At 48.2% G+C, this 11,624-nt stretch overlaps 1 protein-coding gene across 2 annotated transcripts in view; it reads left to right on the plus strand.

Annotated features, from left to right (window-relative positions):
• WDR45B (WD repeat domain 45B) overlaps positions 1-10,506 on the plus strand; it is a 14,550-nt gene extending 4,044 nt beyond the window's left edge. Inside the window, exons 2-10 of one of the 2 annotated variants that reach the window (XM_006106631.3) lie at positions 226-300; positions 2,762-2,863; positions 3,031-3,118; positions 4,211-4,305; positions 6,379-6,569; positions 7,091-7,176; positions 8,151-8,252; positions 8,684-8,805; positions 9,182-10,506. In XM_006106631.3, coding sequence (XP_006106693.1) covers positions 226-300; positions 2,762-2,863; positions 3,031-3,118; positions 4,211-4,305; positions 6,379-6,569; positions 7,091-7,176; positions 8,151-8,252; positions 8,684-8,805; positions 9,182-9,288 — 968 coding nt within the window. In that variant the 3' untranslated portion in view covers positions 9,289-10,506. The remainder of the gene's footprint in view (positions 1-225; positions 301-2,761; positions 2,864-3,030; positions 3,119-4,210; positions 4,306-6,378; positions 6,570-7,090; positions 7,177-8,150; positions 8,253-8,683; positions 8,806-9,181) is intronic. The other variant, XM_014448591.2, reaches the window with a different exon arrangement.
• Positions 10,507-11,624: the final 1,118 nt, after the last annotated feature.

Genomic DNA, 11,624 nt, shown 5'->3' on the forward strand with positions numbered 1-11,624 from the left:
GGGATCCTGGATTGGAGAGGGTGCAGACTGGGTTGAGGGGACGACCCCCCCCCCCCCCCCCACGAATTTTGTGCACCGGGCCTCTAGTCATTTAATAACTGCCCACAGGGAAGTGGTTGTGGCCTGTGAAAACCATGTCTGTGTGGTCTGTGCATCTGCTGGCATTCTTAGGAGTGGCCACTTTCTCTAGACCCAGCGAGCTGATTAATGTGTCTTTCACTTTAGGATGTTTTGCATGTGGGATGGAAAATGGATTCCGAGTCTATAACACCGACCCACTAAAAGAAAAAGAGAAACAAGGTAAGAAGTAACCAACATTTCATGGTTTCTCTCCTTTCCAACCCTCATAGTCTAAATTTTATCCTGTAGATGGAGGAGGCGGCAGGGGGAAGGGAGAGATGGACACAGCTGGTTTTGAGAAGTAAATATAGGGTCCATAGTCCTCCATCAACTTGGATGGAGCTGTTCTCTTTCTTTCTTTTTTTCTTTGAGCTTCTACGGTGCCTGGCTCTGTGCAGGGCCAGGATACAGTGGTGACGTCGTGGGCATTGGCCCGACTGATTTCTCCGGTGAATTGTCAACTTTGAAGCATCTGTCTTCCGTGTCTGGAGGAACAAGGTGTAGTTGATCTAGGCCAGCAAAGAGCCGCATGTGGCTCGCGAGCCACAATTTGCAGACCACTGATCTAGACCATTTTCACCCCTCGGTGAAGGTAACGCGCGCACGTACAGTACGATTGAAACTTCGTGGCCCATGCGCAGAAGTCGGTATTTTGTGGAAGAGCCACACTCAAGGGGCCAAAGAGCTGCATGTGGCTCGCGAGCCACAATTTGCCGACCACTGATCTAGACCATTTTCACCCCTCAGTGAAGGTAACATTGTAGAGAACTCAAATGATGGGTTTAATTACAGCAGATGGGACTAACTCTTAGTGAGTGACCAACTTAGAAATATCTGTAGCAATAAAATTATGTTTTCATGGAGTACAAGCTGGAATCAGGAATTCTGTTATTAAAATAAAATAATAGTAGTCTTTTTCCCATTTGACAGGAAAAATGTTAAATTTACTGAGAGAATTTTTTCAATTTGTTGTTTTCTCCTACATATTTTTCTTAAGCTTTTAGTGTTTCCTGGTCCTGATGGGAGAATCAAGCACTGCCCCAGGGATGAACCAATCTCAGATAAACCCTAGGAAGAGAGAAAGAGCCTTTTTCCTCCTGCAGTTGTAGTTGTGGTTTTTATTCAATGTACAAGTTACATTTTCTGATGCTAGAAATTTCTCATCTGTAAGAGGAAGTTACTGCATCCTGGTGCTCCATTTAACAGCCCCCTTTCATTTTAACAATACTCCACATTTTCAGATTTATTTTTTTTAAATAGTGGAACCCCTTTGTCAAAGGAAATCTTATGTACAGCCTGGTATGTAAACCAGTAAGTGGTGCTTTATATGTAGGAATTTCTTTTGTACCCTGATGTCTGTAACTTTCATTTATTGGAGGAAGACAGGGTAGCCTGGTAATGAAGGGCCAGACTACACCACCCACATTGCTTAGAGCCGAATCTTGGCTCTGACCCTTGTCAGGTTGCTGTGTGACCTTGGGCAAGGCTTTCGCCTTCTCTGGGTCTCAGTTTCTTTATGTGTAAAAGGAGGACAACTGCCTGCGGTTATTGTGAAGAGGAATGAGGTGGAACGTGCAAAGCACAGATTAGTGCTGGGCACACGTGAAGCTCTGGGCAAGCGTGTGCCCCCACCACCTGCAGCGGCAGCATTGCTGGGAGGGAGACTCCTGTTAGTCGCCCACGCATCTGGCATCTGTTCATTTTGTTTGGGTTGATAGTGAATTAAGACAACTGCTTTATACAGATAAATAGTTACAAAATATTTTGAAACAGCTTGACTTGCAAATTTCAGGATACTTTTTACTTAAATTGACTCAGAATCATGGAGAGGAGTTAAAGAGTTGATTACTAGCAGCAATAAAAGAGAACAAAATAATAATAGGCATGGAAGAATCTAAAAAATAAGCTAAGAGAAAGACACCACACATCCGTGCAGCTGTGACTGGACAGGTAGGAGCTGATTCTCAGGTTGACTTCTAATTTCTAGAGGTTTTGTACTCACTTGCCCTTTGCTGTGCCCTCACTAACCAGGAGCTCAAAGTCATTTCAGACCAGAGAGCAAGGCTGGGGAGAGCGGGTGGGCAGCCCTGCTCTACGACAAACAGCACAGTGGTGGGACCTGCTCCTCCGAGCCCCCACACTCTCACTGGGGCTCGCTCCGCCTTCCTGAGAGAGCACCGTCTTCTGTCCTGGAGGCCATTGAAAATCTGACATTTATTTTCCTCTTAATATAGCTTATGAATATTTTTGAGCATTTCAAACTTTAGTGGAAGAAGTGTTTAAATGATTTTTAAAAACTCGGTTTTTGCATTAAAGTGTTTAGCTTGCTTTCTCAGCTTACAGGTTTTGCTATACCATAAAATACGAATTTAGATATGTCATATTTTGCTATATTGGCTTCTTAGGGTGCTACGTGCTCAGCGTTTATGCATGAAAATAGTTGATGGGTGACAGGATGCTGAGAGATGTCTGTAGCTCGTAGCTAATTATTTTCCTATTCGGTCACCATTCTCATTTCTGATGGTAGCTAGATGCTTTAAGTTGCTGATTAAAGTCAAATGCCAACTGTTAGTCTCACCTCTTTTTCCTTTTTTTTAAATTATAAAATATACATACTAACTTCTTTTTAATATCATTTCAGAATTTCTGGAAGGAGGAGTTGGCCATGTTGAAATGTTATTCCGCTGCAACTATTTAGCTTTAGTTGGTGGTGGGAAGAAGCCAAAATACCCTCCCAACAAAGGTAAAGTCATCGTGTGTTTAATCATTGTGTCTAATAAAAGGTCCTGAGGGGGTGGGTTTAGACCTGGGAGTGAGAGAACCAGCTCTGCCTGGTCAGGTGACTGGTGTAGGATCCCTTCGGAGTGGCCTGCTTAGTATTGTGCTCATCCATTCTTTCTGATATTTCAGTGATGATCTGGGATGACCTGAAAAAGAAGACTGTTATTGAAATAGAATTTTCTACAGAAGTCAAGGCTGTCAAACTGCGGCGAGATAGGTAGGTTTGGTATCCAATTTCTAAAAGTGGAATAGTCACTTTCTCAGAAGGTGGCTGAAATACTTTTATGTTGAAGGAAGAAAGTGTTCAGGAAAATGATGTATTGAAATATGATGACTACAATAAAGAATTTTAAAAAATTAATGACACAATAAATGGAAACCTCATGAATGTATGACAGGAAAAAAAATGTGATGACTGTGGTTTATGATCCAAAGGACATAGGATGATTTATGTTACTGCAAGGAAGGCGGTGAATTTTATTGGCCTCCGATGGTCCTTTCGGGGTCAGGGGTCAGGGGCATAGATGAAACGCACCTGCCTCGGCCTGGCGCTGCCCTCAGTGGCTCTCAGTCCCCAGGAGAGCTGTCTCGATCCAGCAGGTGCTGACGGAAGACACAGGTTTGGAACCAGCTTTTCCAAAAGCTGTCTCAGTCCATGTGCCCACTTTGGAGGTACAGGAATAGTTGGAAACTCCTTATGGAGATGTGTCTCCCTTGTTGAGGGCGGGTTTCTCTCTCAGCTGTTCCTTCAGAGTGTTCAGGGCAGTATTGTGGGCAGCGAGGTAGAACACAGCTTTCTAATTTGGATTTAATCTGATGTGGTTTACATGTTCAGCTGTGGAGAACAAGACACTGAACAAGACGAATGTCACCCCTACATCTTAGGTTGGTTATTTCCAGAGACCTGTAGTAATGCAAATAGTGGAGCCGAATCCAGGACCTCCCACTTACTGGCATTTCTAAAGTATCCAGACCGATCTGAAAGCACAGAAATGTCATTTCAGCCCCTTGTATTCTACTGGGTTCTTACTCCAGGTGGGCCATCTGATAATATCTCTTTAAATCTCAGAAAGGTCATTAGCCAGCCTCTACCCAGGTGAGAGGCGCTTGCTCCTCGGTGCTGACCTCACCCTCAGGTTGCTCCTGTGTGACTTGCTCCAAAGACCTACAGGGCCCCAGATTCAAGCAAGAATAATCCTTTTATGGTGTTTAGAGTTTCTAAGGTTCAAAATGATAAGAACAGATATCCCAAAATATTTGAGTTTTGTTTTGAGGGAGGAATTCTGATTTATTTTTTCTTTCTTTCTAGAATTGTGGTTGTTTTGGACTCTATGATTAAGGTGTTTACATTCACACACAATCCCCACCAATTGCACGTCTTTGAAACCTGCTATAACCCTAAAGGTAAGAGATTTGGAGGATGCCGAGACCTCCAGGCTGGTCTGCCCGAGGGCCTTGCTGCGTGAGGTGGTCCTGAGGTGTATTGGGGCACTTGCTCCATCTACTTCAGTGGTTCTCAACCTTCCTAACGCCGAGACCCTTGAATACAGTTCCTCATGTGGTGACCCCCAACCATAACATTATTTTCGTTGCTACTTCATAACTGTCATGTTGCTACTGTTATGAATCGTCATGTAAATATCTGATCTGCAGGATGTATTTTCATTGTTACAAATTGAACATAATTAAAGCATAGCGATTAATCACAAAACAATAAGTAATTATCTGTTTTCTGATGGTCTTGTTCGACCCCCAAAGGGGTCTCGACCCACAGGTTGAGAACCGCTGCTCTACTTCCTCCTGGGTGACCCTCCCAAGGCCAGCCTCCTAGGCAGTGGCCCCTTTATCAGACCCAGGGGCCCTCACAAGGCTCCAGGGAGATTGTCAGCCACTCGGGAGCTCTGTGTGGGCCCTGGAATCTGTGTTTTTATTAAATTCTGAGGCGTTTCCTTTCCTTTTTCTTCTGGAGGCAAGACGCCTTGTGGCTGACTTTGTTATTGGTTAGAAGCTGCTGGGAATGTTGACACACAGATCTCTGTGGAGCCCTGCTGGGTAGCTGGGTGGGCGAGAGCGTCATCCTGATGCTCTAAGGTTGTGGCACGTAGCGGAGTCAGCCAGTGAGCGCATGAGTAAGTGGAGCAGCAGATCAACCTACCTCTAATCGCCCTCCCTCTCTACCCCCTCCCTCTCTCTTGGAAATCAATAAGTAAAAAACTTACATTTTTCGTTTCTCCTGAATAAATACTGAGGAGTGTAATTGCTGGGTCATATTGTAACACACATCTCATTCTACTGAAAACTAGCAAATTTTGCACTCCATCAGTGATCTATGAGCGTTCCAGTTGCCAGCACTCGGTATTGTCAGTCTTTTAACTTTAGACGGTGTTCTAGGTGTGGTGGTATCTCCTTGAGGACTTGGTACGGGAGTGTCTCCATGTGCTTTATCGCCAGTTGTGTATCTTTAGTGTGAAGTATCTTCAGATCTTCTGCCGTTTTAAAATTGTTCATTTTAATACTGACTGGAAAGAATTCTTGATATAATCTGATCAAATTAAGTCTGCCTGGCTGCTGTGGCTCAGAGGTTGAGTGACGACCTAGGAACCAGGAGGTCACGGTTCTATTCCAGGTCAGGGCACATGCCCGGGTTATGGGCTCTATCCCCAGTGTGGGGTGTGCAGGAGGCAGCCCATCAATGATTCTCTCTCATTCTTGATGTCTCTATCTTTCCCTCTCCCTTCCTTTCTCTGCAATCAATAAAAACATACTTTTAAAAAATCAGATTAAGTGTAAGAATATTCTGGATTCCTTAGTCTGTTCCAGTGAGCTGTGTTTCTGTCGTCATGTCAGCACCATACTGCCTTGATTTTTGGAGCTTTAAAATATTTCTTGCAACTAGGTGGTATAAGTCCTCCAAACTTGTCCTTACTTTACATAAATCTTTTTTTGCTATTCCAGGATCTTTCCTTATAACTTTTAGTATCAGCTTGTCTCTTTCTTCAAAAAAGCTTGGGGAGATTTTAACTGTGAATGTAGATTCCAATCCATGGTCATAGTGTAGCTCCATCTATTAGAACTTTGGTTTTCCTTTGCAATGTGTAACAGGGTCTTAAATTCTGTTGTTGAATTTATTCTTAAGTATTTTGTGTTCTTTTGCTGTTGTTAATGGAGCAGTTTTCACGTTTTACAATTTTGCATTCTCAGTGCCTGACACCGTGGAAGACAGACATTTGATAAAGTTTATTCAATAAGTTCAGCAACTGTTTCCAGTTATGAGAAGGTCTCATGGGAGGTAGTTTCACTTGGCCCTCTGGTACCCTTTTTTGATTCTGATACAAATGGAAACCCACAAATAATTCTCACTTTTTTCCTTGGGAACTGGAGAGCAGAGAGCAGGTTGGACAAGGCTTTGCATGTGGGAAAGCGGAGGCTTTGAAGATGGTTTTGAATCCTTGACAGTTTTTCTCTGTCTCTGTTTAGGCCTCTGTGTCCTGTGCCCGAATAGCAACAACTCCCTCCTGGCCTTCCCCGGGACACACACGGGCCACGTGCAGCTCGTGGACCTGGCCAGCACCGAGAAGCCGCCTGTGGACATTCCTGCCCACGAGGGCGTTCTGAGCTGCATTGCTCTCAACCTGCAGGGAACAAGAATTGCAACTGCATCTGAAAAAGTAAGGGTGTGCCCCTGCCCTGGAGGGCGTGGTCCTGCCGGAGCCCACCCACCCCGACGACCTCACGGATGGGCTCCGCAGGAAACAAGTGGTCGTTGACATGGCCGGTCCAGAGGTCATTGGACCTGGGCAGCCTCGTCTGTGGGCAGAATTGCAGCCTTGCTTTTCCTAACTGGCTGTGGGGGTTACAGTGAAGGTGCCATTTCTTTAGACATGAGTTGACGGCACTCAAGGGACAGGTCAGCCTGGCCTCCGTGTGCTCTTGGGTGTCTGCAGGGAGCAGATGCCCAGGGTCAGTCAAGGGTCCCAAGTCTCTCACCCCTTGGCCCTTGCCCAGAGCTGTCGCATCAAAGAGCCACCAGCCCATTCTTGGGAACAGTGGGGGGAAGCGTCGGGTTTTAGATGATGTGGGTGAATTTGGGAGGACGGTTGTAGGGCTAGTGGTTTTGTGAATAGATCTCGGTGAAAAAACTAAAACGTTGTGAATCTTTGATAATGAAACACTTCACTGTTTTTCAAAGGGGACCCTTATAAGAATATTTGATACTTCATCAGGGCATTTAATCCAGGAGCTGCGAAGAGGATCTCAAGCAGCCAATATTTACTGGTAAGGGTGGCCGCGTTTCCACGGAGACAAGGCATTGCTTGGGTGGTGCATTGAAATGGGCCCCGTGTGATGTGGAGCGACAGGCGAGACCCCTGGGCAGCTGGCAGGAGGCGGCTATGCTGTGTTGGTGGGGGGCATGTGTCGGCTCATTTTATTAGTAGTAATTTTACCGTTTATTATGGGAATATGTACAAAAGTAGAAAGAGTATTATAATTACCATTAACCATCACCCTACTTGAGCATTTATCAATATTGTCCTGTTTTATTTTACCTCTTCACTTTCCCCCAGCTTATTTTTCTGGGGTATTTTATGGCAAATGTTAGAGACCTGTTGGCTCCTCTGTAATTACTTAGCCGCCTCTGGGAGTCTGAGCTGCTTTCTCCATCGTAGCTGCTACCACGCCCCTGGTGTTGGCAGGACTGAGGTGCTGGACCCCTGGGTGGGCAGGATTCCATTCTTTGCATCTGTGGCTCTTGTAGGTGCTGAGCAGCATTTGGGTCTGGGAGTTAAGAATGTAATTCATATATAAACGTAGTGCGTGTGCCTGTGGGCCTGTGGTGGCAGCATGCTCTCCTGTCTGTCTGCTCTCGGCCCCTCCCCAGCCCGTCCACCTCCAGAGGGGTAGCCTGCACTGCAGGGAGCAGGGTGGTTGGAGAGGTGGAGGTTTTCTCACCCAGTGGCGTGTGGGGCAGCCTCAGGCCCTGGGGCTGCAGGAAGCCCTCCCTGTCCCCAGCATCCAGCGTGTCCGTGCCCAGGGAGAGGCCTGCTGTGACACTGGGGTGCTGTGCTTTGACCCCGGTTCTATGGTCGCGAGCGCTGTGGGCTTGTTCAAGGAGGGGTGGTCCTTACATTGCTGTCCTGAGTGTGGGACGGCCAAGGTGGCAGCTCGGGCGGCTTGTGGCTGTGGTTGGGGCTGGGGCTGGGCTCCTTGGCACCCACATGAGACCAGAGCATCATCTGATTTCTCTGCAGCATCAGCTTCAATCAGGACGCATCCCTCATCTGCGTGTCCAGTGACCACGGCACAGTGCACATCTTCGCTGCTGAGGACCCAAAAAGGAATAAGCAGTCCAGGTAGGTTTCCAGAGCGAACGGACTCGCTGTTGCTTCATGGGGTAGAGCCGTGAGGCACCCAGCGGGGCTGCTTCATGGTCCTTCCTTTGATTCTTTGAAAACCAGTGCAGACGATTTGATACTGAAACGGCGTCCTTACTTCCTGTTGTCCCGCTGAGGATGCAGGCGCTCGGTCCTGCGTGCCCGTGGCCGTCCGCGTTCGCTGTGTTTAGAAATTTAGTGACAGTCGGGAGCCTGTGTCCCTTCTGGTGCTGATGGCTTCTGGGGTTATTATAAAGCCATTTGTAAGGACTTCGTTTTTTCGTGTGAAAAACAAAAAAATTAAAAGCAAAAACAGAATTCAAATTATTCAGGCTAAGACTATGTTAAACAAAGCGGTAGCTTTAAGATAAGTGAATGTAACGTCTTTCTTTCCTTCCTTGTCCTCATAGTTTGGCATCAGCCAGTTTCCTTCCAAAATACTTCAGTTCCAAGTGGAGTTTTTCCAAGTTTCAGGTTCCCTCGGGCTCTCCATGCATTTGTGCCTTTGGAACAGAGCCAAACGCCGTCATTGGTAAGTGGTCCTGCCTGACGAGAATGACAAGGCCCCCCAGCCCAGTGTTGGCTGCGCTAGCCCAGCCCTGCTGGGGGCCCCGTGTCCCCCTCGGTCTCCCTGCCTCCGAGGTTTCCCAGGAAATCCTGCGGGCAGATCCGTTGTTTTTTTAACTGATGACCAAAGAGGGTTTTTTCCCATGGCCAGCACTCCCAGAACAGTTGGGACTCGGGCACCTATGTGCTCAATAAGGATGGGGAGCCCTGGCCGTCCACAAAGCCATGTACAGTCAACTGCTTGGTGCTCTGTGTGGCCCTTTGCAGTTCAGCTGAGCAAGGGCTGCTTGCTTTCACTTTGCGGGAAGAACCGTGAGTAAGATGGTCTCCTTCTGTTGCAGCAATCTGTGCAGACGGCAGCTACTACAAATTCCTGTTCAACCCCAAGGGGGAGTGCATCCGGGATGTCTACGCCCAGTTTCTAGAAATGACTGACGACAAGCTGTGACTCTTCACCCAGAGTGCAATCAACACCCACGGCCGAGTGCCCCCAAAGTGCTGAGTGTGCCCCTCAAACTTCTGGGGCTGGTGCCGGCACCTTTGGGCCTTGTGGGTGACGGGCTGGAGGGACCGCCGGGGACCTTGGTCTCGAAGCCACATGTGGTTGTCTGTTTCCTAAGCAAGGCTTCGCGTTTCCAGTATTAAAGGAAGGATGAGCGCCCGGGCCTCGCGGACACTCGAGCTCCGAGCGTCCGAGCCTGCCTGCTGGCTTGCTCCTGTGGTTCAGCCGTGACACTAGCCTCGCTGGGTCACTGCTTCCTCCCACCTGCAGTCGGGGCTCCAAACAGACTTGGGGGCTGGGTTGAGAAAAGGATGGACACATAGAAACTTGTTTGTCAACAGATTCCGTCGTTTTCACTGAGTCTATAATGGGGAAATGGACAGATGTATAAATGTTAGTTCTTATAACCAGATTTGAATAGAATAATCATACCAGCAGCTTGCCTTAGAAAAGGAGGAAGGAATTTTCTCCCACTTGAACATGAAGAGCGACAGCTGTGAGTCCCGTCGTGGTCCCTGTGCCCACTGTCACCTGTGGTGAGGCTGTGCGCACGTGCTGGCGGCCTGTCTTTCTGTTGGAGTCGAGGCAAACGGGGGGCCTCCCGGCGAGGAGGCCACTTGTGCATCACCTGGGTCTCCTGGAGAAAACTCCCGTTGCGTGTGTGCAGGGAACAGCAGTGCATAGACTTCACAGTCAGTCAGAAGAAAGCGTCCCGTAGAGGATCTGAAGGGACACGTCGGCGTCTCAGCAGAGCGCAGCGGGGAGCCCTCCCTGCCACTTCCACTTCCTGCCTCACCACCTTGTCTCTCCAGCACTTGTAGGAAGGGCTGCACACTAACGTGGAGAGTGAGGGGCACATACTGTACCGTTGGGTAGCACAGCTGTGGGCTCAGTGTCCGTGCTGGGGGGGCTGCTTTAATGTTCCCAAATCCCCTTTGAAGACACTTGGCTGCAGGTTTGATGTCAGGTGGCAAACAGGGTCTGCAGCAGCAAGTCCTCCGTTTGCCAGTCTTTCACTGTCGTGTGATCAGCTAACTTTGTATGTGGGTTTCAATGTCAAGTATGCATGTTCCTTTCATGTGTATTTAATCATGAAATTTAATTTTGCACACTTATTTTTAATGTTTCTTTAAATAAAAGTGACTAATTTTGTTGTACTCTGTACCTCGCAAGGGAAAAGAATTGTATGTTATAAAACCAAGCCCCTGGTTTCGAGTATCTGGTTGAGTTGTGGGCTCCAGGGCTGCCCCACATGTCCTGCCCATTGGGCTGCTGTGGCGGAGACGGGGCTACAGGGCGCCCTGTCCCAGGCGGCCATGGCTTGGCTCAGTTCCCCGGGGGCGCAGAGGTGAAGAACGCTCTTGAGCGGTGTTCGTGGTCTTGTCAGGGAGGCTTGGCCCATGGTCTCTAGGCCTGGACACTGCTCACCGAGTGGTGTCAGGCTGCCCCGTCAATTTCCCGCTCACTCAGCTAACACTTTAACCTCGACTTTAGGTAGGATCGGAGGCGTCCTTTACATCCGTGTAATTCTAGTTTATCTTTTCCCCAAGGACAGTCCCTCTGGTGTATCCAAGTATACGTTAAATTGGGGGGATGTCCACAAAGGAAGCTTCGGAATTCTTGGTGCATGGAGAGCCTGGGAACTGGAGAGGAAGGCAGGGCAGACGGTGTGGGACACCTGGTCCCGCCCAGTGAGAGCAGGTCCTGGGGCGAGGCCTTGCCTCCTTCAGGGAAGGACAGAGCCAGCCCCACAGCCCTTTGGGCCCCATGGCGATGATCCCATCGTACCCAGACAAGCAAAATCCCGCCACTCAAGACGATTCCTGCGAGGAGATCGGGCAGTGTCCTTTAGCCTCTGGCCATTTTTATTTTTTTTAAATATATTTTATTGATTTTTTTACAGAGAGGAAGGGAGAGGGATAGAGAGTTAGAAACATCGATGAGAGAGAAACATGGATCAGCTGCCTCCTGCACATCTCCCACTGGGGATATGCCCGCAACCAAGGTACATGCCCTTGACCGGAATCGAACCTGGGACCCTTCAGTCCGCAGGCCGACGCTCTATCCACTGAGCCAAACCAGTCAGGGCCCTCTGGCCGTTTTTATAGTTGGTTTTTAATGGGAGGAGCGGGAGAAGCACCGAAGGAAATGCAGCCATGCTGGGGTTTGAACATAGTTCTTTTGGAGAAGTGCTGTGAGATGTAGCTTCACGCTGTCGGCTGACTGATCCCTCGGCCCATAAATGGTGCCAAGACCCACAGTGAGCCGCCGTGTGCCGGGCG

The sequence above is a fragment of the Myotis lucifugus genome, unplaced genomic scaffold (assembly GCF_000147115.1).
Source record: "Myotis lucifugus unplaced genomic scaffold, Myoluc2.0 scaffold_871, whole genome shotgun sequence".
NCBI lineage: Eukaryota > Metazoa > Chordata > Mammalia > Chiroptera > Vespertilionidae > Myotis > Myotis lucifugus.